The sequence below is a fragment of the Ambystoma mexicanum genome, chromosome 1p, assembly GCF_040938575.1.
Source record: "Ambystoma mexicanum isolate Mex_15411 chromosome 1p, UKY_AmexF1_1, whole genome shotgun sequence".
NCBI classification, from domain to species: Eukaryota; Metazoa; Chordata; class Amphibia; order Caudata; family Ambystomatidae; genus Ambystoma; species Ambystoma mexicanum.
Window position 1 is genome coordinate 1,209,814,772 of NC_090921.1, and position 27,788 is coordinate 1,209,842,559.

The window sequence follows — 27,788 nt, forward strand, 5'->3', positions numbered from 1 at the left end:
AATGCCAACAACTGCAGCACGGCAGACATCCAAGTGGAGTATCTTCCATACAGTCATCAAAGCGTTAATGATGAAAAAGAAGATATGAGGCTCTCATTGCCCAATCCCCATCTTAAAAGGACGTTGTTTCGGCCCCATGGGTGAAAAGTAGACTAAAATAAGGGGCTTAATGGAACGGTTATTATTCTGGTCATCCCAAATCCAATTTGAACATTTCCAAGTGAGTTAAAATTGCCTTTCAAGTTTCAATATGCATCATGCATATTAATAAATGCGCCCTCATTTTGTGTCACAGTATGTTATTTTTCTGGGCTAATGGGACCGGTGCAAATGTAATCCTAGGCAACAGAGGTTCATATAGTGCAGAGAATAGGCCGCAGAGCCCAGCAGATGAGAAAATACAATAAGGCGCTGCCCACGAGGAGGTGCTCTGCTCTGCAGTATGTGTAATGCAAGCAAACAGAAATCGTTTTTTAAGATGGGGTATGTGAAGATAAATAAAAAAGTACACGTTTTAGAGAATGGATTATCACATTGCAGTCACAGTTTAAGAAGCATCTTTGCCTGCCTGTAGAAAAAGACTTGAAGTGGGTCTCTATTTAAGACGCCAATTCACGTGTGAATGCATTTCAAGACCTGGGGATTATAATAGACTCAAGCTGCGACATTTACACCGCTCGGCACAAGTTTACCAAGTTCTGGTACGGGACAGGGTGTGAGCTGGATGGAGGTAAGAAATGTCGGGCGATTAGTAGGATTTTCTGCTGTTTCGAGTAAGTCTACCGGGAGGGATTAGTCTCAAGTACATGGGCAGACAATTCTCTAAGTTTGGGGGCCAAGTGATGGAGAAAGTATGTCTCCTGGTCTTCTGGTTAGGACTATGGGTCACCAAGAAAATAGCATTGGTGTATTACGTACATTTGGCTGCCAAATGGTTTCGTGTGCAAAAAGTCTGAAGAACAAAAAAGGGTAGCAAGCCACGTGCCAAGTATAAAACGAGAGAAAAAAACGAATTATTTTGGTAGTGGAGAGAGCAGGCAAAGCTAGGGTCAATTGGCTGGGCTATGAAGGAAGCTGAGGTCAAGTCATGAGAGGTATCAGAAAGGATTGGAAGCCTTGCAGCAAAAAACGGTGCTTCAATGGTGCATAGGAGAGGAAGGAGCAAATGAAATGGTGAAAGAGTGCACACTTGCCAGTATGCATTGAATGGGAGAGATGAAGGGAGCTCATTGCACGAGCCAGAGCAGACCTTGAGACGTGTATTGCGGAGGGGAGGATGGGTGCAGGGAAGCTAATCCCAGGGGAGACGGGGCAGGCTAGCAATGCTGGACTCACTATGGTCAGACTGGCCTGCTCAAGAGCCTGCAAAACATCTCCTAAGTGGTCAATATGTTCTTTCCAAATAGGGCTGAACACTGCAATGTCATCCAAGTATGCCATGCAGAAGTTCTCCATCCCATTCAGAACATGATTTACCATCTTACGGTCAATTGGCTGGGCTATGAAGGAAGCTGAGGTCAAGCGCTGAATGGAAGCTTTGCTGGGGTCAGAAGTAAATGGCGAGGGGCCTACCTGAGCCGTGCCTTGTTCTTGGCAATGCTGGTAATGCAGTATCGATGTGCAGTGTAGAAATAGTCCTGGTACGGGATGCCGTGCGTCACCACTTCAGAATCCATCACGCAGCCTGTGCTCTTTTGACTGGATTTAAACAGCGTCTGCAATAGGCGAGAAAAAGAAAAGGGGTAAACCAGAGTAAAGGAGAGACGAGACCAAGGAAATGAAAGCAGAGCATAGAGGGGAAGGGGGTAATGAAAGAAGGGTTGGGAAAGCTGGAATGGAAGGCAGACGATGCAAGGCATGAACACAAAGCAAAAGCAAAGGAGCAGGAAAAAGACAGAAAAACAGATTTGGGCAAGAAAGGAAGAAAAATAAAGAATGGTGGGAAGAAGAGAAAATATGGTGAGAGGAAGAGAAAAACAAGGTAAAGAGTGAGTGAAGAAAATAAAGAATAAATGACAGAATAAAGGCAAGTGAAATCGGACGTGAGCCGGAAAGAAATGAAGAGAGGATCAAGAAAAGCCAGGTAAGGAACGCAGAAGGAACATGGAAGATGAGGTATACAAATAAAAGAGGAAGAGAAGCAGAATGTGGGAAAGATAGCAGCAAAACAGGGATGAAGACAGGAAGAAGCAGAAGAGGCAACGGTTAGTGTTGGCAGCTGTTTCTTGCACCATTCCAAACATGGTTGCAAACATTTTTGCCCCCTCCCCCTGTTAACTGCAGTGATTTGTTCTCGGCACAGAGGTGAACTAAACCCCAGGACCCCTGCTATTGGCTACACCCGGGGTGTCAGCAATTTTGAATCTGGCTGCTTTGCTAATATAGCAAAGGCGCCAGGTGGGAACATCTGGCCAATGGGGAGGCGTCCTTGGAGTCCTCCATCTGGTCATTTCCTCCATGTTAAGGTTGCATTTCTCAGGACTTTGTTTATCACTTATTGCGCCTTCCTTCCTGGGTCCTAAACACTCTCCATATAAATTAAAATGTGCCTCGCAACCTTTGCAAACTCGCAAAGTGTCTATCCCCTGGGATTCAGTCCCATATTGACAATGAAACACACATTTAAATATGCTGTGGTCAAAATAACGTTTGAAAATAGAAGAAATGTTCATCTTCATCATCCAAAATACTAAATAAGTCCATATTGCACTTTGCCCGATATTTTTTTGGTTGTTTGGTTGGTGTTTACAAATCTAACTTCTGCCCACTGGAATGCTGTGGAAAAGTCAAGATTAGAAATGGACAATGGCTGTGGTCATTAAACAGGATCACAAAATAGTGGCCTAATATTGCAGCCAATCAGGCGGCTTCGAACCAGACCCAGAGAGCGACCCCCAAACCCCCCTAGCGACGCCCCTGCAGACAAGCAGCATCAGAATATACAGTTAAGGTGTCTATCTGAGAGAAATTCTACACAAAAATAATATCCTTATCATTCCTACAATAAAATACGCTCAATCGGAGGTCAGCGGTCCTGCAGAAAACAAATGGAAATTGACATATTTATGAGAATGTTTCGATACAATACGCGCTCTTGTTCTTCTCTCATTTTTCCTTCAGTGCCTTCTGCCCCTTTTTTGGGCAGGGCTAGTGTGACAGTGTATTGCTTCTATGGGTCCGGCGGCAACCCACCTGTAGCACCGGCAGGGTTACCGCCGGACGCGTAATGAGGCCCAGTGACTTTTGGGAAGGAAAAAGGCTTAGGTCCTAGAGGCAGTTTCTTCACACGGAGAGTCTTTTAGAGGTCCAATAGGCAACCCTAGTTAATGGCAGTTTGGAGAGGGCTTAAAGTCTTGACAAGCAGCAGAAAACTCCTGTGGATATTTTCTATAGTCTCTAAGATACAAGAGGACACAACCAACGTTGGAGACTATGTTAAAGGACTCGCTAAAGGGACACAAGATGCAGCTTGAGTCGGAGGTAAAGGGCGGGGGTTGCCCTGGACACCATTACGTGCACTCCAGCGCTCTGAAGCATCTTTTCAGATTAAGGTAAGCAATACATTTCCCCCCTCACAGTACATTAGGTTTGAAAAAAAGATTGTGGCTGGATTCTCCTTGATATAGCAGCGCTGGACCAGATCTCCGGATGACCTCCGTCCTCCTGGATCGACCCTCCCAGGTCCAACATGGGTCCTTTCTCTCCACCACCTCTCTCTCCACATGTAGCGTGCCCCACAGCTCTATCCTCTCACCCTGCCTCTTCAATGTCTCTCTGGCCCCTTTGGCCCACCTGATCTCCACCTTCTCTTCTAACTTTCAGTGTTATGCGGATGACACTGAGCTCTCTTTCAGGCTTCCCTCTGCCTGCTCGCCTCCCTTGCTCATTCCTTACTGTCTATCCATGATTCAGGACTGGTGCGCCTCCAACGATATCTGCCTTAATGCCATTAAAACAGAGATTCTTATCATCGAGACCCCTGATCCCACTTTCCCTCTCTGGCCGCCCTCCTTGGGCACCCTACCCGTGCCTTCCTGTGAGGCAAAAAACCTCAGTATCATCTGTGACTTCATTCTCTCCTTCTCTCCTCACATCACAGACCTTGCCAAGAACCAAGAAGGACTGCTCTCAGCTGCTCCTCCTCAGATGTATTCTACCTTTTCTCACTTTCCCCCAGAAGCTCACAGTCTCCAGAGCCCTGGTTCTCTCCAGGTTCGGCTACTGCAACAACCTCTTTCTCAATCTGCCTAACTCTACTCTTCGCCCCCTGAAATTAATCCAGAACAGGACTGCAAGACTTATCCTTGGCCTCAAGCCCAGGGACCGTATACCTCCCGCCCTGAAAACACTCCACTGGCTCCCGGTGGCTGCAAGGATCAAGTTCAGAATCCTTTGCATTGTCCACAAGGCCTTATGGTGCCGGGTACCTGACTACATCCAACTCTCTCTTCCGAAATACCTTCCTTCTAGAGCCCTTTGCTCAGATAGCTCCAACTCTCTGAGGGTCAGACGCTTCTCTAAGCAGAGAGTGGGGATAGATATCTCTCCTCTGCAAGGGCCTCCCTCTGGAACAGCCTCCTGCTGCTCTCAGACTTGAGCCGGACCACCTGAAGTTCCAGAAACGGTTCAAGACCTTCCCTTTCTCCTCTAACGTCTTTCTCTCGCTTCCTTGCTAACTTACCTGTCTGCCGCACCCACTGGTTGCTTGGTACCCTCAGAGTCTCACTGGGTACCAGGTTCCTCCATGTCCAGTCATCCTTGCACTGCAACCTGGCCTACCACGCACTTGGGGCTGTAACTGTTACCCCTACAACCCACCTGCCTCCTTGCACTTACCAAGAGCCGTTCTGCCCTGGCTGCACTTACTTAGAGCTATGCTGCACTTATCGCACTTCTCCCACCCTCCCCCTGCACTTCCCCCTCTTCCTTGCCCCTGCACTTCTCGTTATCGCACTTGCACAATCCGAATGACACAAAGCCTAGTAGGATTGTTTGTCTTGTCTTCCCTCCCTTGTCTTGTGGCGCCTTGAAACACTTGTGTGCAGGTGCGTTATAAATTCCATATCATAGCATTCCTTGGTCTGATGACGAGAGGCAGGACAATGGATGGGATCTCCCTGCAGCATTCTTGAGGGAGGACCTCTGGCACGGCTTGCAGTAACTTCTCTGGTCACTGTGGTTTTGGCGCCTTTTCTAAAGCACAAACAAAGGACGCAATTCGCCTGGACAATCTTCTTCAGTTCCTGAAGTCCTGCACTCTGTTGAGGGGGACTTGGACAGGTCAGATTGTGCCTCTGGAGGTTCACCTGGAGCTCAGCAAAGACTTGGACGGATACTGCCTTTCCAGGATGATGCACTTCAATTGGGTCAGAGGTCTCCTGGTATTGGGGTTCCGCAGCTCTAGAGAGGTACAGCACTTCGGGAGATGGCACAGATTAAAGTTCATCTTGGGACTGGTTGTTCCCATCAGTTAAAGGGAAGGAGTCGTCCTCTTCGGAGTTCTTCAGTCGCATAGAAAATGGGGTTAGGACAGCAGTGGACGCTTCACGGTGTTGCAAAGGGTCTGCAGGTGTCTCTGGTCATCTTCTTCGGTTACGTCAGTTTCCATTGGTCGACTTGCCTTTCACCTCAGGAGCCTCACACTTTATTCAGTTTCAGCACACACTCCTCTGGAATCCCTCTCAGAAATGTACAGAAAAGGGAAGGTGGCGGTCCAATCAGGACTGCCAGACGTCCAGAGGGAGCTGGTTCCATTCAGGCACTCGGGCAGACAAAGGGCAAGGGAGTGAAAAACTCCCCCCCACTACCTGCCTGCCCAGTCACACTGGAACTTAGGTGGGGACACGAAAGGGTTCCAGCCAAAGGCAAACCACACACACAGGCATCCCCTCCCAGGATGATAGAGGAAGGGCTGATAAAGAACAACCACGCAAGCAATGGACATATCCAGCGGTAGAAAAGTCAAACAATAGTTGGTAGAACACGTCCCCTGCCACCAGCGATAACTAGAAGGATACAAAATCACAGGTACAGGAAGAAGGGGGATACTAAGTATCCCTGGGGCACTCCACATAAGGTGGTGTGTGCCTATATCTATCCTTAAGAACTGTAGATACTCTAGGATATGAGAACGATTCTCAAAGGAGAACCCAAAGAGTTCCCAGCAACACTGCCCATAAGGAGCTGTGTGCTGCAAAAGTAAAATACAGATGCTTTTATAAGAGATAGAGGAAAGTAGACTCCATAGGACAGTAAAATACACAGAATAGAGTTCCAAAAGACAGAGCCCATAAGAATGAATGAGTGGAAAAAGGCTCCACTCATTCAGGATTAAAGAAAAAGGTCCAGAAAAGTTCAGCAAAAAAATGCTGGGCGTCTCACTAGGAGAGGGGATGAAGCATAACAATTATACATCTCCCCAACACAGGGTTCGTGGGAAAATATATTATAATAAATAATAAAGACAACTGGTAATTTACCTCTAAGACTCTTGGAATCACAACCAATGCCCTTATTATCCAGGGAACCCAGTCTATCAATTGTGGGGAACATACACTCAGTCAAGCCCCTTAAACTGAGGCCTGCATGTTACACATTGCATTCAGAGCAACAGTCTATTTATCACACTGACCTTTTGCATAATTTAATGTGCACGGTCCTGCCATATTACAACTCATGAACCCTGGAGGGTAGCAATTTCCACAAAAGCCAAGCAGAGCTGCTCCCTCTGCCCCAATCTACAGCCCTCTCGCCATCAAATTGTAAACACCATTGTGGGTGCTATAATGGTAAATAACTGACATATTTTTTCCCACGTTGTTCTTTTTCGCTGCAGATTCCACTAGTTTCTTTTCCTACCGCCTCTTTACACGCACACTGGGTACAGGTATTTTCTTCATGTCTCCTTGTCTGGGAAGAGTTACTTATCAGTAAAAGTATTTTCACAATCTCTTTTTTAAATGCATATGCCCTGCCATCTAGTGGTTGGTCTGGAATATTACAACCTAACCAATTATTCAGAATAGGACTAAAGATGAGCAAACAGTAACTAGAAGTCAGAATGACGTCCATGCTCCACTCACCCTGTGTTAGGGAGAATTCTCAAAAATGTGCTAATCCCTCCACCTTAGAGACCCCCATCAACTTCACTGGATTTTGAGGACTTGATTTTTTCTAACCTGGAGAGAGTGAGACCCTTTTTCCACTCTCTCATGTATTTTAATGTGATTTTATACACTGTGTTTCTTTTTGGTTATGGAGTCTAACCAACTCCATAGGCATCATCTTTTACAATTGTGTCACAAAGCACCTTCAGTGCAGTGACACAGGGAAGTCTTTCAGATTTCCCAAGTTTTAAATACCTTCTCTGGGATCAACTACTGTTTCCCAGAGCAGTGGGGTGAAATTGAATTCACGTAGTATCCCCTGTGGCTAGTAACTCATGTAGCATTTATGTTACCCTTTCCTCTAAGAATGGCTGGTGGCAGTGGTTTCGCAATAAACTATCATGATGTGCCCCGACCGCAAATTGTTTGCAGCTCCGGTAACGTTAAATCGTGTGAGCCATGTTTTTCAAAATGGTGCTGAGCCTCCTTTGTTAAAATGGTCCCCGGTCTTCTTTTTCCGCCATTTCTTTGTGGAAAAGTCCTTCTTGAGTTCTTCTCTGCGCGCCAAACCGGGCTTGGTCTCTTTGTTCAATCGCGTTTGGCGGGCTTCCGGAGTGTAACCCGCCTCTGGCTCCAGAGTGTCTGGGGTAGACAGGAAGTGATGGAGGTGCCCGAAACTCCCTGTGCTTAGTCTCCTAGGAGACCCAAATGCACTCTGTGACGATTGGCTGGCTGACTGTCCGGCAAGGACAGACACCCTGCTGGGTGAGGGGCAGCTAGGCTGAAATGAATGGGAGAGAACTGAACAAAAGGCGAGTCCCTAGCCTTGGAAGGCAGAGTCGACCACTGGACGAAGGAACCGAAGAAGAGCTTGAAGAGGACGGCTGCTGCAACTCCTGGACCATTGGGTTGCCCGGTCAAGCCCTAATGCAGGTCCGAATTGCCAAGTTTGCATCGACAGAGAAGCCCTACAAGGACAGCTTCTCCCTTTGAGTTGGTGGGACCAATCAACTCCCAAGTAAGCCACTTGGACACCCATCTCGGAGCTGGTTGCATTTCCTCAGAGTGATGCAGGAACCGTAGAGAGGGACACCAGATTGTGTGCGGTGCTTATAAGCTGGCCGAAAGCTTTTGGAAGATCCTCCGGACTCCCATGAAGCAGGAGTGACCAAGCCTGACCCCCCCTCAGTTGAGTGCGGGGCCACAGATGTGAGGAAAGTCCACCTTGACAGCCAGGAACCGTGCTTATTTCTATTTGCTGTACCGCAAGGAGCTGAAACGCAAAACAGCCACTGAAAGTAAAGTTTGCCGGTTGCCAGCTTTGACAGTGCCAATACAGTGCAGGAGTCCCCCGATATCCTCCCTCTTGTCCTCACGACTGAGGCCCAGCAACAGTGAGATCTGCAGAGCTGTACAGGAACAGACGTCTTCATCTGCATCGTTTTCTTCTGTACTAAGGTACTGTAAAACTAGCCTAAGAGAACTTACCTCTTACTGTGGAAGTGCTTGGAACTTCTGCAACTCACAAGTCTAATCACCTTGTGGCCCTACATTTTGTTCTTCTTTTTATCAAAGACGCCTAAGAACATGTGTAAAGACATTTCCATTTACTTACTTGAAGTGTTGCATCCTATACAAAGACTTTTGCCCATTGACTTTGGCTCAGCCTATTGAATTGAATGACTCTTCTCTTGCTATCTGAAAGTATTTGCCCAGCTTAAGGACATTTGTATTTCTTGTGTTCTAATAATCTTTGCCTTTTGCAAAATATTGAGAGTATTCTGTAAGCACAGTAAGCAACAGTAAGGCATTAATGTCCCCAGCACCCTTGTTACTGAATTCATCTGTGGGTGTAGGTTGTGTCTGAGGACCATCCCAAAAGGGCCTTGTCTGATCCGCCTTGTCTGATCCAGAAACTCAGAGTGTACAGTATTGAAGTATATTTGTGTGTTACTATTCTATTGCTCCCTTCTGAAGAAGGCTTTATGACTGACTGTAATTGTTTATGCAAGAAACCTTGAGTGTAAGAGTTTATTTGAATACCTGTAACTGCGAATCTTTGTGTAACTCCACTACAGCTCACATTTCCCATCTTGAGATAAGCCTGGCTGCTCAACACGCTACCAAAACTGTGCAGTACAAGCTTATACCAAAGGTTGGGTTGCCTATACCTGTAGTCATAGTTGTTTGTAGTGTTCCCAGAGGGTACTGCATACAAACCTTGCCTAACACCCTGCACCCAGTAGCAGCATCTTTACAGTGTACTACTACCTGTGTTATGCCTACTTTAAGTTTATGTCCTCTGCCTTTTCCCTTTTATCCACATACGCATTCTCGATGAGTCTGACATTTATTCAAATGAGAATCACATCAAACAATTATGAAAATAGCAAGAAAATCCATAAATAACTTGTACATTTCTTTCCAAAATGATGTCCTTCACATAGTGAAATAATATATAACTCATGTAAACATATTTCTCTGTATCTGTGCTATACCTGCTTCCCAACTAGTTTGGGCAGCCTGCATTCAGAGACTGGTCGGGAAAGATGGCTCTAAAAGACATGCTGCCGCTTTAAGAACTTGTTTTACACAAGCCGCGTATACCCGTGGGCATACCTCCACGTGCTGACCCCGCTCCCTCTATCCCCGCGTCATAATCTGCCACAGACCAGCTCCTGCTTTTGTTTTTTTGGTCGAAATTGGCTACTGCTCCGTGTGACCTCCCATTTCAGTTGGTGTTTCTTCACTTCTCACAACCGTTTTTGATGATTGTTCTCCTCCTTTCAATTTAGTTGGCTTTTTCGTGAAATATTTACATTTTTCCACAGCAGTGCTCCTCTTTGTCATATGCCTTCTGGACTGGCTTCAAGAAGTGAATGGAGGATAGCACAGGGGCAATGTGCTGGTCTTCGAAGCAAGACCATGCAGAGCAATAGAGGTTTGAATCCTGGATCCGCGCTTAGGAACCGTACTCCGGTATTAGGCACGTTATAAACAAAAACAAAACAATTATTTCTATTGGTTTTAGTAGACATTTCTTCTGCTGCTGGTGTGTGGCTGTGTCTTTTTCTATGATGCTGACTCCTACGCATCCCAGAAAGAATACCCCCTCTCTGTTAGCCATGTAGCTAGTCTGATAGTGTATTTTAGCCTGGGTAAAATGGTTTCATTGAATGGACTCCATTTTAACTGGCTGCATTATTTTTTGGCCCCCCTCCTCCAGTCATCAAAATGGAGGTTGTAATTAATTAATGCGGAGTCTGCTGCAGAGTCTTTTGGATAGTGACAGTGCAGGACTCCATTTGCTTTTTGCTCCAGGAACTCAGAAGACCCTACCAGTCCTCCATTTTTGCTAATTCCATTCAAAATACTCAGGAAGCCGCGGAGCGGCCGCGGAGTCTGCTGCAGTCTTTTGGATAGTGACAGTGCAGGACTCTATTTGCTTTTTGCTCCAGGAACTCAGAAGACCCTACCAGTCCTCTATTTTTGCTAATTCCATTCAAAATACCCAGGAAGCCGCGGAGCGGCCGCAGAGTCTGCTGCAGAGTCTTTTGGATAGTTACAGTGCAGGACTCTATTTGCTTTTTGCTCCAGGAACTCAGAAGACCTTACCAGTCCTCTTTCTATTTTTGCTAATTCCATTCAAAATACCCAGGAAGCCGTGGAGCGGCCGCGGAGTCTGCTATAGAGTCTTTTGGTCTTTAGGCTCTGCAGGCTCCGTGGCGCCGCTCCGCTCCCGAAAAAAAACAAGAAACTCCTGCAAAGAGAAATCCCTGAGACGGTTTTTTGCTCACTTTCTCATCCGAAACACTTGCTCTCCGGTGAGTGACAATACCTGCGCCGTCCAGCTTGCTTGTCCATAACTTTGCCACCTTTCTTGCACCCCCCATCTCATCTAGAAACTAATTCTCTGAATCATGAAGCCTGCCTTGCCTGTCGTTCACTCCCTCCCTTCTGTCGCTCTCACAACCCGATGTAACCAGTGACGAACTCTCCTCCTTGCAAGTTTCTGTCTCTATCTGCTGGAACTCCCTTGCTCGCAAAGGGAACCAGCGCCCGCCACCAGCTCTTACCGCCGTGAGAGGTCCTAGTCGCTTCGTGCCTCTGGAGCTCGACCCTTTTGCTTGCGCACGCCGACTCCGATAATTCAACCGTGAGCGGACAAGCCGCGAGCTGCGACTCACGCCCAGAGGCACTGCACGCCTGCCCCCCTCGAGCAGCTTGTGGCACGGGATACGTGACTACCAGCATGTCAGCTCTTCATTGGAACGGTCTGTAAGCTGCACTCTGGCATCCCACATTCACGAAAACGCCAGGCTCCATCTAGTGGCAACTCATTGCCATTCACCAGCTGGAAGATCCCAATTCTAAACGCTGCTCTGTGTTCACCCAAGCAGCGCTGCATCTTGCCTCAAGATAACTTGTCTCAAGCAGAGAAAACCAAAATAGTTGCGCAACAACGGACTCTGTCAGGACACCTCATACAGAAACCCACCTTCCTCAAAATTCTAGTTGTTGCACAAAGAACTTCGCTTCGTAACAAAAGAAGCATTGATTTTACAACTTACTCAAGAGATTGCTGGGGCATTCTCCCCCTCGACCCTGCACCCTGACACCCTCCTTGCGTTACAATAAGAAAATTACAAGCGCACACAAGACAAGATAACACAGGGAGCCATCTTCTCTCTGCTTTGCATCGAGTGCTCCCTGCGCCGCAAGAACATCGGAAATACTAACAGCACAGGAGACCTCCTTGCTGCAACAATATCATAAACATTAACAATACAAGAGACCTCCGTGTGGTGCTGAACTAAGAACTCTAGCAACTTACATAAGACAGGAGACTGCAGGGGCTTTCCTCCCTTTGATCCTGCCCACCTCACCCTGTACTAACGGAAACATCACCATCAATAGCACATCATAACAACAACGAAACTACTAAAAAACAGGAGACTGCAGGGGCTCTATCCCCTTTGATCCTAACCAGATCTTTGTGCCGCACCAAATAGCCTCCAGCGACCCTGAATTAACTGGAACACAGGAGCCTGCAGGGGCTTGCTCCCCTTTGATCCTGGCCTAGGCGCTGCATCAAGAAATTCTGACGTTCACATTACACAAGAGGTCTCATCCCCTTGTCCCTGCTCACCACCTTGTGTTACACTGAACCACCTAAAGTGCTCACCCGATCTTGAACCTACCGGAGCACAGGAGACTGCGGGGTCTACACCCCTTTGACCCTGTCCCGGGTGTTACAACATTGAAACCTTGACCAGTAACAACCCCTCTAGCGTCGCACTAAGAGACTCATCCACCCTGAGATGCAAACTGGGACATTCCCAATATCAAAAACGGCAAAAGCCCTAGAGACGAAAGAAACCCACCTGTCTGCTTTAATGCAAAAAAACAGACCATGAGGCCAAATACAAGGCTTAGAGGAAAGCTTCACGCAGACCCTTCACAAACAACAATGGAACAAGCATTCCAAAAGAAGAACCTAAACAAACATCTCACCGAAAATCAACCAATCCAAAACACCTCAGAACCACAAATCTCAGAACGATATACGCAAACAGTCTGAAGAATTGGAACAGACCTTCTCAGAAAGTCTTAGCGAACCCTCACCACAATCAGAATGTGGACATCCCAAAGACCCGACTCAAACAAACCAAGGAAACCAAAGCATTCAAGACTTACAAATCCCAACCACCTGGGACCAAACTGAAAATCAGCCAACAACGGGAAAAAATAATCAATCCAATCAATCATTCCGCAAAGCTCACACAGAAGATAACGGGATCATCCGAGCAGATAAACAACCAGAAATGCAATTCGAAATAAAAGACACAAACAAACGGAGCGAAAGAACTGCAGAACCAATTCTCGCAAAAATCCAGCCCAATCCGTCAACGGCCGCTGCCAATGATCTAACTAGAGACATACGTCCAAATAAAACGTCAGACCTCCCACCAGCTGAAACATCAACGACTACCCAGAACCAAACTGACAATGAAGAATCATTTAAACATCCAAGCCGAATGAAAACCCCGGGAGTGACGACGGCAGGGATGACAAAAAAATAAAAAGCGAAACAGGCAAAACTACAGTGGCTACAAACACATATTGCTAAAAAAACTACTAAATGAACCTCTCAACCACCCCTTGAACACAGCGACAGGGAAAGCAGCTCGTCTATCCTTAGACATCACCAAAATAGAATCTATTACGAACAGTGCAGAAAGAAGGAAAGAAATCTTCGGCGAGCCAACACATTTGGCAACTCCACCCTGCACTCTGACGCCGCTACTAAAAAATTCTAACCCACAGAACTGTGAATCCCACGAAAAACAAAGTCCACGCAGAGAAACAACACACCCTTTGCATCTCAAAATAAAAAAGGAACAAAAAACAACCCAATTTGAGTATGACATCGAAGAATCCTTTCATATGCCAGCGCAAGGAAACAATACAAACTATCCAACCCCAATACCAGGCGCCACAGGACAACAATTATCTCCAAATGACGACAACCAAAACCAGAGACTCCCGACATCAATGTTAGAACTACAAAACATGCTACTGGCAGTGGTATCCCAATCCATGGTACCTTTCCTCAAACTTCATGAAGCAATAAAAGATAATATAGGAGACCAAGCTACTCTCCTGGCAATGATCCACACCAAGCAAATACACACAGAAGATTTCATAAACACAATTGGGAAACATTTAGACTCTGAAGCAGAACAGTCTCACACCTGGCAACAAAGACTATTCGAGATAGCACGAGGTGATAAGGAAGAAAAGATTCAACTCACAAAAGAACTTATGACTCTCCTCAGAAACCAACAACAGCAAGTGCTCATACCGCAGAACACATCAAAAGAAAACACACTACCTTGCATGATACCAGAAAAACTGAACCTTGATCAACAAAGATCTACACCAAGCAAACCCTCAACATCTTCACCGACCCAAACAACAAATCCACCAAACGCGTGCAAAGAGAAAACAAAACCGATAAATTACCCAAAAAACATGATCGGCAACGATACTTTTGGGATCTTTGGTCCAGCAAAGAAAACCGACAAAGAATCAACAAGGAAACCCACCAAACAAACACAAAAGCAAACGGGCTCACAAGCATTTCTCCGAAACTTGTAAATACCAAAGCTGATCCCACAAAAAACATCCAAAAATCCAACCACAGAAAAAACTCCTAAAATCAACTTAAGAAAGCCACAATGAAACAACCGGACTCATCAGCACAAAATCTAAGTAAAAAACCAGTAGCTGCAACTGTGATAATACACAAGGACAAAAGCCCGGAATCAGACGATCTACTTAACCTAACAACGCATGAGGACCCACCTACACAAGAAAAATTGAAAACGAAAGGACAACTAAATGACTCAAGTCTAATAGTCATCGACGAATACCAACCAAACCACTCTGTTAGCTACACAATCTCGTGTGAAGAAATCACAGACAGATCAATGACCAACCTAACCGATGCTTCAAGCAAACAGTCAACATATGAGGAAAACTCTTCAACCTCACTCACTAACGAAACAAGCGGTAGCACCGGAACCAGTTACTCCCCAACTCGTCCAACACAAGAAAATTTTGGATCACAACACCCGAGAGAACACACAGATCCATTCGGACCAATTTTCTTGAATCCATTTCACTCAACAGAGAGCCACACGGTGCAAATAGAAAATATCATTACCAGGCCTACCAAACTGGTCCTAAACAGAGCGAACATCCTAATTCTCTTTCGAGCAATCCCAAACCTGACCCAAGTACGCTCCAGAGACATTGACTTAGTCATTTTTGTAGATGAAAATTCCAATGACAAAATATTAACACTACACAACAAAACAACCATGGAGCAAATCTTAATATCAAGAGACGCGCTACACAAGTTGGGTTTTAGCTGCACGTCCGACATCAAAGCAAAGTACAAACAAATGACCAGAAAGGAAAACCCTAGAAACGCTTTCACATCAAATCATAGTCAAGAACATCCAAGGAATAAGCCAAAGGAAAGACACAACAGCTCAAACAACTTTCCAACTGTGTCTGACCACTCCAAGAAGACCGCGGGCCATAACTCCAAACCTGAACATACTGACGCAACCAACAACAACGGCGATCGCCAAGTCAGACGACAGCATACCCTAGAAGACAGTATACACAACCAAGACGAAACAAGGATGAGCTATAACAACGATCGTCCGATCAGACGTCAGTATGCATCGGAAGATAGCCTAAACTATTCAGACATCACAGAGCTGAGCAATATCTCATAACCATCAATCGATACAATAAACAGTTGGACACTGTGCTCATGGAACACACGGGGAAACTCCCACTTGTTTAATGACCCATCACCCGAATTCGACTCATATCAGATCATTTGTTTTCAAGAAACTTGGCTCTCCAATACCCAATGCTGTGACGGCTTTCTAGCCTTCCTCAACCCAGCCCCATTAAGAACCAAAGGAAGACCCTCATCAGGTCTACTAACGTTAATCAAGATCGACCCTACATGATCTATACTGCACACCACAATCATCATCCCGTGGATACAAAACACAGTTATAAAAATAACGCAAAGAGAGGACTAGATTCTGATACATCGACAGCCAAGCACGTAAGAAAAATTTCAGTTATGAACCTTTACTGGAATCCAGCCGCAATCAACAATGAAGCGTTCTTGGACGGTGTCTTTCTAACAATCGACAAGCTCATTCTCAAATATACAAGAATTGAATTCATTTTTGCCATAGGTGGAGATTTAAACCTCCATCTATGGCAAAAAGACGGACAACCCACTCCTAATGAAAACCTAACAATCCGCGCCAAAAAATTGACTAAAGAAATCAATATTCGTAACCTATTACTTATTGACTTTCCTAAAGACGAAACAGGCAAGCCCCTTCCCACCTGGTCCCGAGGCAAATCATCCGCCATAATCGACTACATCCATCTCTCGAAAGAATTAAGAGCTGCAGTAGAAACGACAAGCATTATCGGAACAACAAAGAGCGACCATAACCAACTTGTCGTACATGGACAAAACATGCAGCGCCAACCTCAGCCCAATCGTCCTATTCCGCTAGAAGTCTATACATTTGGGAAAAAACTCTGTATAACCCACCAAGCAACAATCTCACTTACAAGACAATTCATGCAAACCACTCTATCAGACGACCAGAAATTAAATTATCAATGGCTACTTCAACCCTACTATAAACCAACCAAACAGTAAACCTCACAGACTCATCAATACTCCTACAACAAGTAGCTTGCCGAAAGGAAAAGGGCACTGAGAAACACAGTGCGGCAACTGATGAAAAAAAAAAACAAAGAATCATTCGTTAAAATAAAAGCGGCAAAACAAAACTACAAAAACTGGATCAAAACACACCACATGATGCTACTACAAGCAGACACAGAAGCAATCTTAGAAACTTACAAAACACACAATCTCCAAGACCTATGGAATCTTCTGAACAACAACGCAGCACACCAACAAAAACTGACAGGAAATGTGACAGAACAGCGATGGATTGAACACTACACAAAAATATACAAACTTCGTCACCAGAAACCCAAAAAAAACTACAAAGACAGAACATAAAGTGGAAAGTAACCTGCAGCTATCAAGACATTTTTGAGATGACTAAAAAAACTCAATATATCCCGTGCCCCAGGCCCTGACGGGACATCAAATGCAATGATAAAGAAAGATCCACACTCATGGGCCAATCTCATGAGAAACAGCATGACACTCATAAACAAGCTCAACCAGATACCTACGTCATGGAAAACTGCAACCATTGTACCCATTCACAAACAAGGTCCGAGGGACGACCCGACAAATTTCCGCCCAATTGCACTTTTGGATCCCTTAGGAAAGCTGTTTGCATCGATTCTTTTGAAAAAACTCAATCAGTGGGCAACCGAAACAAAGCGTTTTGTAACAAGACAAACTGGCTTCACCCCAAATGTCGGGACAAATATCAACTTACTATTGCTAAATCTGATAAAACACGAAGCAATCCAGCAATCCATAACAAAACAAAAATCTATGAGGCTTTCATAGACCTTCACATGGCCTTTGATGGGATATCCCGGCAAAAACTTTGGAACAAACTTGAAAAATTGGAATGCCCCAATGACATCCTAGGCCCGATCAAACAACTGTGTTCAAACATCTCTGTAACAATAAGACTTACAAGAGAAGGTCATACAACACCGAAAATAAAATTCGAAAATGGACTGAAACAAGGATGCCCTTTAGCGGCTACACTGTACAATATTTTTACTGCAGACATCGAGACCCACCTACAGTCCGATGCACTCAACCCCCCAAAGATCAACACAATACCGGTAAAGATCATGACATATGCGGACGATATCATCCTCCTAGACAAGACACCATCAGGTCTACAAAACAGCCTCAGTCAACTAAGCCTCTACATGAACCTTAACGAACTCGCCATCAATACAAAAAAAACAAAAATCATGCAACTGTCCAGATCGACTAATAACAACGGAAAACAACTAAAAATCTATCTTAATGACAATCAGCTTGAAGAAGTAACAACAAATACTTGGGCATCCAAATAAACCAATCCAAATCTGAAAAAGATTGGACTCTGAAACTGGAACAAAGGATCCAATCTTTGGCAAGACAAGGATGTGGGATCCAGCGCAAATTTGGCAAATACTCACTCAAACCCATAATCACATACTATAATCTAAAGGTGATTCACACAATAGTTTATGGAACAGAAGCCATGATAAATGCAACGGACTATGGCTGGACAAAACTAGAAGACGTCTTCTGGCGTAAGATTCTGCATTTGCCACCTTCTTTCCTTATGCCTAGGATCAGACATGAAATAGCAGTGCAGTCCATCAGCTCAATTGTCTTATGGAAACAACTAGACCTATATCGCAAGCTCTTTACCGACGAGAAAACACCGGCAATTCAAATCTTGAAGTCCCATGACGGAGTAATGAACAACACTATCCTCACTAAGTGGAAAGACAATCTGGAGCAACTTATGAAAACACAAGAAATCTCACATGAAATGCTTACGCTGCGCCCTCAACATGCAAAAATAAAAATAATGGAAAATGACTGGATAAAAACTCTCGAGGAAAAAACAAAATATACCCTCAATTTACAATGTGAGACAGACATCAGATCCATCAATGAATTACCAGCCTATCTGATCATCTTTCCTGATGCCAAAATGCGTGCAATATACCTGAAAATTCGAATGAATACAATACCAACACGCTTTCTGTTCAGACACCGAAAAGCCTGAAACGCTCTTCCACCTACTAATGGAATGCAACGGTCACATAGAACAAAGATCCAGATTCAGCAGCTACTATAATATCGGAGAACAGACGATGATGACAGAAGAGAGATGGATGGAGATGCTTAACGGCAGATTACAAACTCATCTTGACAATATGCCAATTTCTACAAGAAATTCTAAGTCTTGGCAAACCTGTTAAGAGTTAAAAAGAAACCCTGGAAAACTGGAGACAAATGAAAAGTTTAAAAAAATTAAACTATAACATTTTATAAAAAAAACAAAAACAAAAATGAATTACCTTGAAGACCTGTGGGATCACATGGCCATCTCTCTTCCCTCTTTGTGTATGTGAGAAAAGGTGTCTATCTTTAGCCACTGGGTACGTGTGCCCCAGGAATGACGACTGCAGTCAGCCTGAAATCAGTTTTGACTGGCATATTCAGATGCCTGCCCTGGACAGTGTAGATTCGCCCCTTTGTGTAAGAGACCTTAGACCTTGCCAGAATGCATTGGAGTGTTTGGATGGATAGTCTGCCATTGGCTGTCCAAACATCTGTTTGCATTATGCTCGCTTTTTGATTGGGTGCAGTGTTTGCTTACTTAAGCTGACCGTCTTGCCTGCTCACTTTCTCTACAGCCGCACCTCTGAACCTACGCTCTGAGATGCTTTCTGCTAGAGGAAGGACTGAAGCCCTATACGAGCACGTTTAGACGTCCTTTGACGGTATTACCCAAATTGACCTTTTACAATTGACCTTTTGCACCATTGACCTAATTATAGTGGTCCTAACTGACCTTCTGCACAATTGACCTTCATATTATTTTTGTTATTTTATATATGTATTGGGTTGGTTTTGGATTATAAATTATATAAGGGGATTGGGTGGGGGATTGCAGGGGGTTTTGGATTGGGTAGGGGGTGGCTGGGGGTTTCCCCCCGCTTATATGTCCTAATTGACCTTCTAAACTAGGTCAATTCTCCCGAGGTCAATTCTCCCAAGGTCAATTGTGAAAAGGTCAATTAGTATACAACCCCTTTGGCAACCACATGATCAAACTCCAAACTCACCTCCGGGTCCCTTTTCTATGGCTGGGTTCTCTCTGGTGTGACCTTGCAAAGCATTTCTTTAATATTCCGTTTTCCTTGGGGGGCTGACCCCCATCCTCAAAAGCCAAATCCTGCACCTGAGGACAAGGTGTTAACCTTGCATTGATCAGTACAGCCGACTGCAGCATCTCTGCCTTTTAGCTCCTCTGGCCCAGACCCTCGAGCAGGCAGTCACTGAATTGTGAGCAATCATCCTTCTCAAGGGTTGTGGGGTCCTTCCTGCACTGGTGTGTCAGCACCACAATCTAAGGTGGTCACAAAATAATGTGCCCAGAGACCTCCTCTGGACACCTGCTGCTGCTGCAGAGATACATTTCCGCTCACAGCGTATTGCTCTCCTGACTCTCAGGCACTGCTGACATGCTCTTCCTTCATCCTTGGACCCACTCTTCATCATCAAGGGTCTTCTGAGACTCTGACTCCACCAGACCTCCAAAAACTGCTCTTTGGGGCACTTTCAACGAAGATAAATCTTCCCGGGAAAAGACTGCCCCAAATCTGCACAGATGGTCTTCCTTGGTCTCCTATGGCCTAGATAGGAAAGGTGTACTGCTTTTCTGCTACTGCATTTTCTCTTCCAGGGAAGATGTGTTACTGAACTCGGAAAACACTTCTTGAAACTGTTTTACTTACTTCTTACATTTTGTTGTAATTATTCACACGATAGGAAGGGGCCTTACCAGAGATGCACCAACGTGGCTAGTTTGAAGGAAAGTCTGCCTGGCCTGTTTTACTCATAGTCCTCTGTCTTTATGTCCGCGCCCTGATGCCTGTGGGTTTTCGGTGCGTAACAAAAATAAATACAAAAGGCAACCAATGGAGTGAAGCAGGGATGGGGCAATGGTAGCATGATAGGGAATATTCAAAACTATCCGTGCAGTAATGTTCTGGAAAGATTGTAACTTGTGGCAAAGAGATTTGGGAACTCCAGCCAGAAGTAATTAGCTGACTTTGAGGCAATTATGGCTCGGACAATAACAAACATGTGAGCAGGGGTGAGAAAGGGACAGATCTGTTTAAATAATCTCAGGTGATAGGAAGTACTTACCACTCATGGTGTGATGGAACCGTGAGATGAAATCAAAATAGAAACCCAGTGTCTAGGCCGTGTTTAGTGTTGCAGGATTGTTAGGGAGAACTTTAATTTCTGTGCTAATTCCCTTCAACCCTAGAGACCACCAGCTCTGTTGGTGGACTTAGGACTTTTTAACTTTAACTCCTGAGTGGGACCTTTTTCACACTTTCTCATGTGTTTGGATTTTATGTTTTCAGAGTTTTTGGAGTCTGACAAACTCCATAGGCATCTGCTTTTTGCATAGTGACACACAGCACCTTCAGTGCAGTGTCACTGAGAAATCCTTTGGATTGCTCTTAAGGTGTAAATACATTTTCTTGGGTGAGCTACTGTTCCCAAGAATAGTAAAGTGAAATTGATCTTACTTGCCTTTTTACTATTTAGGTCCAGCACACACCATCTTTGCCTCGGGAGGATAGCTCAGCAGCAACGTGCTCGCCTTGGAAGCAAGACGACACAGAGCAACACTGGTTCGATCCCCCGGTCCGCGCTTAGACACCTCTGGGTATTAAGCGCGTTGTAAATAACCTATCATATCATGTGGAGTGCTGGGCGGTTACCTAGTAGCCCATTATCCTACTTTCTCATGTAACATTTTTTTTTACCCTCACTACTTCAAATGGCTGGTGGCAGTGGTTTAATTTTTACTACCAGTGTGTGTTTTTCCGGAGGCTGAACCCTCAGATGCAGTACAGCACCCATGGGGGACCATTTTGTCAAAATGGCTCCTGTCTTTTTTTGCCATTTTCTGTTTGTGAGGTCGTTCTTCGCTTTTACACTGTGCACGGAGACAGATTTGAGCCCTTTGTGTGTTTTGCCTTTGGCAGGCTTCAGCCCTCAAGCCCGCCCATGGCTCCAGTGAGTCTGGAAGGGCAGTACATGAGGGAGGGTCCCGAAACTCCCCTGTCCTTTGTCTCTAGGTATGCATGAATGAAACCAGTCCTGATTGGCCGGCTGGCTGTCCAGGAAGGACAGCCACCCTGCTGTGTGATTGACAGACTAAGCTGTAAATGAATGCGAAACTTGCTTATAAGGCGAGGGATTTGGGACTAGAGGCAGAGTCGACCACTGGAAGAAAGATCCGAAGAAGAAACTGAAGAGAAGCCCGCTGCAACCTCCTGGACCTCGAAGAGCCCGGTGAAGCTCTGCTGCTGTGCTGACCTCCTTTTTCACCTCGACAAAGAAGCTCCGGACGGGACGATTTCTCTCCTTGGGTTAGTGGGACCAACTAACCCTGAGACGAACTCCACTTTGGTGCAATCCCCGACTTGCTGTGCCTCTCCAGGGCTGCAGAAGCCCAATGCCAGGAGTCCAGTGTCCACAACTGAGTGGAACGTCTGCTTTGGAACAAATCTGGCGAAAAGCTTCAGGAGCCTCCTAAGGACCCCCAGAAGCAGGAAATACCAATCCAAAGTCCCCTTCCCAGAGTCAAGGACCGAGGGAGCAAGGAAAGTCCAACCAGAGATATTTGCTCTGCATCAGTGCTGTTTGCGAAGCGCTGAAACCGTAATGTGCCGCTGAATCAAAGCCCCTTGCTGCTGAAGCCTTTCCAGAGTACTGCGCAGGAGCCCTCCAGACGTCCTCCCTCTTGTCCCCACGACTGAGGCTCAGGAACCAGAGTCTGCTTGGCTGGACCACTTTCTTTTAAATCAGGTACATTTTGGGCTTGGGGTACTTACCTTCTTGCCTTAAGTTGTGTTTTCTCACTTGAGAATTGAACCCAACTTAACTTTTTTAGTTGAATTCAACTCCCCTTGCACAAGCCCAACAGCTTGTGTCCCTTCAGTGATCGTTTTTGAACAAACTATCTAACTTTGTGAAAGACATTTATCACAGAAGTGCATCAGAACTATAGACTCTCTCCCTCATAGGTTGTAATGTGTTGAATACTGTTACTGATGAGAAAGGCTTACCTAGATTTCATTGGAGGATTCCAACTGTCTTTTCTTGATAAGAAAGAATGTTCTAACCTTCCTATTGCCATAACCCTTCCTTTCTGAAACTCGGATCCTAAAGAGTATATTGGTGTTATATATAAATACAATGCTATCCTTGTTATTGAAGTCACTTCAGGGTGTAGGAGAAATATATCAGCATATCCAAAGAGTAGTCACCAACTTCATTGACTTTGAAAAGTGATTCCAAAGCTTACTTGCATTTCAGTGTCGACAAAGCCCTGGCCTTGGCAAGCACCTCCTTGCAGTCCGCCAGGAGATCGCATCCACCAAACTCTAGCGCTACAGGAGCCAGGCCTGCAAGACCCTGGGTCGTGGTGCAGAATCGCGCCTCCTTCCCTAGCGAGAAGATCTGTGTCCGCCGGAAGCTTGACTGGAGGGGACACTGAAATGTCCAGAAGGTTCGGGTACCATATCTAGCGATGACAGGAAATCCCCTTCCTCCAGTTGTCCCAGCATGTGTTGGAGGGTGACCATCCGAAACTTCTGGGACTTGATGTATTTGTTGAGGCGGAGGAGATCCAGGATGGGCCGCCACCCGCCAGTCTTTTTTCCTGACGAGGAAGTATCACGAGTACACTCAGGAGCCCCGGAGCCTCTTTGGGACGAGTTCTATAGCGCCCTTTCTCAGCATCCCTCATACCTCTAGAAGCAGTTGTAGGACATGGTTTTCCTGCCTGGCCACTGGTGGAGCGCAGGGACACTTCCTTTAGAACTCCAGGGTGTGTCCGTGGGCCAGGGCATCCCGCACCCAACGGTCGGTGGAATGGACTTCCACATGCCAACGAAGATCACCAGCCGGCCCCCACCAGGGTGCTCGCGTGGGGGCCCGACGTCACTGCCGGTTCAGTCCTGCTTCGTCGTGGACGACCCACTTTGGGGCCCTTCGGAGACAATGATGATTTCCTCTGGCTTTGCTGCTGCCCCTGTAGGCTTCCTGGGCAGAGGAACGAGATGGTTGACAGTACGAGGAGAAGTTGCCACTGAATCATTTGGAGGCACCATGGGACTTGCCTCCGGAGGCCCCGAAAGGACGGCCGTCGCTGTTGGAGTGTGCCCAACGCACGAGCCGTCTCAATGTCTGCCTTGATGGCTTGCAGAGATTCGTCCACTGTCTTGCCGAACAAGTTGTCCACGTCGAAGGGCATGTCCAATACCCTTGTATGGACGTCCTGACGGAAATTGGTGGCCTTAAGCTAACCACGCCGACGAAGGCAAACGCTGTAGCCCATCTGGCAGAAGCCGGTGTGGGCGATGTCCGTGGCCACCGTTATGGCATGGTGCGATGCCACCTCGCATTCTTGTTGGATTTCAAGGGCCTCCGCCCTCTTGTCATCCGGAAGGAATACAGGAGAGGGGCAATTTTAAACCAAAGCTCCCTGTCGTAGCGGGCCACGGTGGTGAGGGCGTTGGCTGCCTTGATGGTCGTTGCTGCCGATGTGATGACTCATCGTCCCATGGCGTCCAACTTCTTCCCCTCGTTGTCCGGGGGGCGGAGGTCGCTGACGCAGCAGAGCCAGAGGATTTCTTCCTTGCCGCCGCCGAGACTACTGAATCCGCGGAAGGCTGGGACCTCAAACACTTGGGTGCAGAGTCTGGCACCCCATACTTCTTTTCGTACCGGTCCCTCTTCGCCGGGGCCGAGGACGGGTTCTTCATAAGAGACAGCCCCTCGTCCCAAATGTCGTCCAACAGAGGAATCAATAGCACGGTCTTCCTCTTTGCCTCGCAGCGTTGGTACAGGAATCCCTCTTTCTTCTTTTCCTCGGGGGTTGGCTGAAACAGGTCCGAGGCCCTAGAGATCATGGCATGGAATGAGCCGATCTCGTTGGGCGGTGAGGCTCTGGGTGGCGGAGACGGGAGGTCTCCTAACCCGCCGTCATCTGTGCCCGTTCCCGGGTCTGTATCCTCCCTCGGTGTAGGGGGGGGCGACCGGTGAAAAGGCGGTGGAAGGTGAACTCTCCCCTTCTTGGTAGGGGGCACACCTGATGGCCCCGGTGCCGCAGGATCTTCCGGTGCCGCAAGGTTTTCCGTCGGCGAAAGGGGCATCCTCGTTTGAATCTCCGAACACAAGGTGGAGTGCCTGGAGAATGTCCACCGAAATGTCCGCTGGGGGTTGAGATGGTTGCTGAGGTGGCGGAGGTGGGAGCAACGGAGGCAGCGGTGTAGGGGCCTCCAACTTCTCTATGGCCTGATCCTACTCGTCGGTCTCGTCGCCACTCTCGACGTCTCCCTCATCGGGGTCCCTCCCGTAGGCCTTGGCCTCGACAAATTTCTTCTCCAAAATGGTCTGGAGAGTAGAAAGCTCCTCCTCAGAGGAGATGTCCATGCACTGCAGGACTACCGTACCACTCCCTCTTCTCGCCCAGGGGAGACGGTTTCGGGGAGATGATGGGCATCGTCTTCTCCTGTGTCTTCCCTATGGGCTGAAATGACGATTCCCTCCTGGCAGGCAGGGAAACTCTCACCTTGGGGACCGTACCCTGCAAACCCGCATCAGCGGCCTTCGCTAGGGACGCCACCACGCCTTCAATTAAAGGTTTTGCTGGGTGAATCCGGGCCTGCACGACCTTGGTCGAGCTATGGGGCCCTTCACCTTGGGGGGAGGGTCAGCGCCCTGCTCCCCCTTGTCCTTCTCTGATGGTCCGTCCGGGGCTTCTCCAGAAGCTTACCCGGGTGATCTGACTTCCTCTTCTTTGCCAAACTGGAGCGTTGGCTCATGGTCGAAGGTGAGACGCTGTGTCCGCCCTAGCTGCCTGGGAGCAAGTCGCAACGGTGCACACAGTGCCCGCGGACTCCCGGTGCTTGGCCTTATGTTGGGCACCCGTCGCTGGGGGGCCCTCAAAGGTCTTAAAAGAGCACTCAGACGTCTTGTGGCTGGGGGAGGCATGCTGCCGGGACCCACCCGTAGCGGGGGCCTTGGCCTGGAGCCACTTGGTGAGTCGCCTGCGCCGGTCCTTCATGGTGCGGGGCACCATATCCTGGCAAAATGCACAGTCATCTTCCACGTGCGTTTGGTCTGAATGCAGGCAGTAGAGGCAGACTGAGTGCCCATCGTCCAAGTAGATGTTCCGTAAGCCGCATCCTGGACAAATCCTGAACAAAGGCGTCGAGCCTTCCTTCTCCTCTGCCATCTCCACGCGGGGGAGGCCTTGAAGTAGCTTCTGGAATCCTCCAAGAAGAAACTCGACGAAAAATCGCCCTTGATGGGCGCTGAAGAATCCGAAGACGGGTCCCCGTTAATCGGAAGATGGATCGATGGAGCTTAAGGCTCCATCGACTGGAAAAATAGAGTAAACCTCTTAGAAAAATCACAAAACGCAGTAAAAGCTCGAGAGCTATAGAACGAGGACTCCCAGCACTTGAACGTGCGGTAAAAATCTGAAGATGGCTGCTAGAGGAGGTGCTTAGGTAGAGGGCAGTCATTGGCTGGGGGCAGTTTGACCCAGAGGCCAGTGATTGGTTGTTTGGAAGGGCAGTTCAGAAGTGAAACTGAAACTGATTTTTTTATTTACCAAGGATTCCCAGCCTGACGAATGGGAATATTCATGAGCATGTGAATGGGTATAATAATATTCAATGTTTAAATTCGCATTAATCAAATTTCCATACTCAATGTATACATAACCATATATGACTAATTTACACAAATATGGAATATCAGAAAGCTCCGTTCTCATCCAAATCATTTTCTGGAATCTCCCTTCATGTTCAAATTCCATACGCGTGCTCCCTCCCAGTTTCTCACTGGAAGAGTACATTATACGAGTACGCATTAGGATAGCCCTCTCTCTATACACAGAAAATTACAGTTAGATACACTTTCATTTTTCACATTACATGGCACGACATGACAAGAAACTGGGATATGCCCTGGGAAGACTGCATTAGTTGTGGACAGCTCACCTGTGCCCTTACCTGCGTCTCCACAGCAGGGGCAGACTTGGGCCCGAGGGGATTATTGATGGGAATGGTGTAAGAGATGACCCTTGTCTGCTTGCTGATGCCGTCGCGGGTCCAGGAGTTCAGGGTAACATCTGTAAACGCACAAAGGGTCAACATTTAGATCCGTGCACCCCTAATCAACATAAGGACCCTCTGGGTTGCAAAGACTCCACTCACACTAAAGGAGATCCTTCTCACAGACAGCAGATTGCTTGGTTTTTGACGCCAGCACGAGGCCATGGAGCTGCAATGTAATGTGATCATACACTGCAAACATTCCAAACAAACGCATATGTTGTCCTCAGGAAATGCAGCCATGAGCAGAGCAGTTTTAATTTAGATGCGGCCGCATGAAACAATAGACTAGTAATGGGCAACTAGCAGAGAAAGTATCGGATTAATGGGTAGAGTTGATCACAAAACCCATGATCAAGTGGGTTGAGTATATTTAGGGTTTCCTGTTTTCAGTGTTTATTTCCCCCCCAAGATTTTCAACATTTTTCCACACCTACGTTCATCAGTGCTTATCCATTGTTTCTCTCAAGAAACAATGTCTGGCAACTGTTTTTTTCCAGTGTAGACAACATTGTAGTGCAGACATACATTTCGAAGCAGCAACAAAAAAAAAAAAAAAAAAGAAATAACACATGCTGACGCAAGCCTTCTTATCTCTTTGCTTTCTTGGACTTTTAGGCCTGAATTTGCAATGAAACAGAGGTTATTCTTTGCTTTATTGCAAATATATTAACTCTCTTTAAAATATTCTGTATACTTTGCTTCCAATCCCTCACCTCTACAGCTCACGTTGAAGCCTCGTCATTGCAATCCATAAATCCCACATTTGTGCAAATAGCAAACTTGTTAATTACCTTGCCTAATGCCCAGCAAATTGCATTTCATACTTGTAATGGAAAAGTGCACATGTAAAAATGCAAAGAATCAAATAAGGACTTGATCGCCACCATCTTGCCTGACATGGGTGAAGAAAAGTGCTCAATTATTTTTGCATTGATACCTAAGACATGTACTATCCAAAGTTTAACTGTTCCATGTTGTATAGAAGAGGAAGGGAAAGGTGCATGGGGACCGAGGCAGGTATATCTGTATGTTCATTTTCAAGGCTGCATTCAGGAGAAAGAACTGACAAAATAAAACACGTCTGGGGACTAGGTTTCTCATCACACACAATACAATTAAGCCCGTGGAAAAAAAACATAAGATATGCATATTTATTAAGTGGATAGTAAAATAGATTCT

General features: G+C 46.4%; 1 protein-coding gene across 9 annotated transcripts in view; it reads right to left on the minus strand.

The window, feature by feature from the left end:
- GRAMD1A (GRAM domain containing 1A) overlaps positions 1-27,788 on the minus strand; it is a 1,703,145-nt gene that overhangs the window by 84,334 nt on the left and 1,591,023 nt on the right. For 7 of the 9 annotated variants that reach the window (XM_069604938.1, XM_069604939.1, XM_069604937.1 and 4 more), the window contains 2 exons: positions 26,493-26,623; positions 1,573-1,715 (listed from right to left, as the gene is read on the minus strand). In XM_069604938.1, the coding sequence (XP_069461039.1) occupies positions 1,573-1,715; positions 26,493-26,623 (274 nt within the window). The remainder of the gene's footprint in view (positions 1-1,572; positions 1,716-26,492; positions 26,624-27,788) is intronic. The other 2 variants (XM_069604941.1, XM_069604940.1) reach the window with 1 other exon arrangement.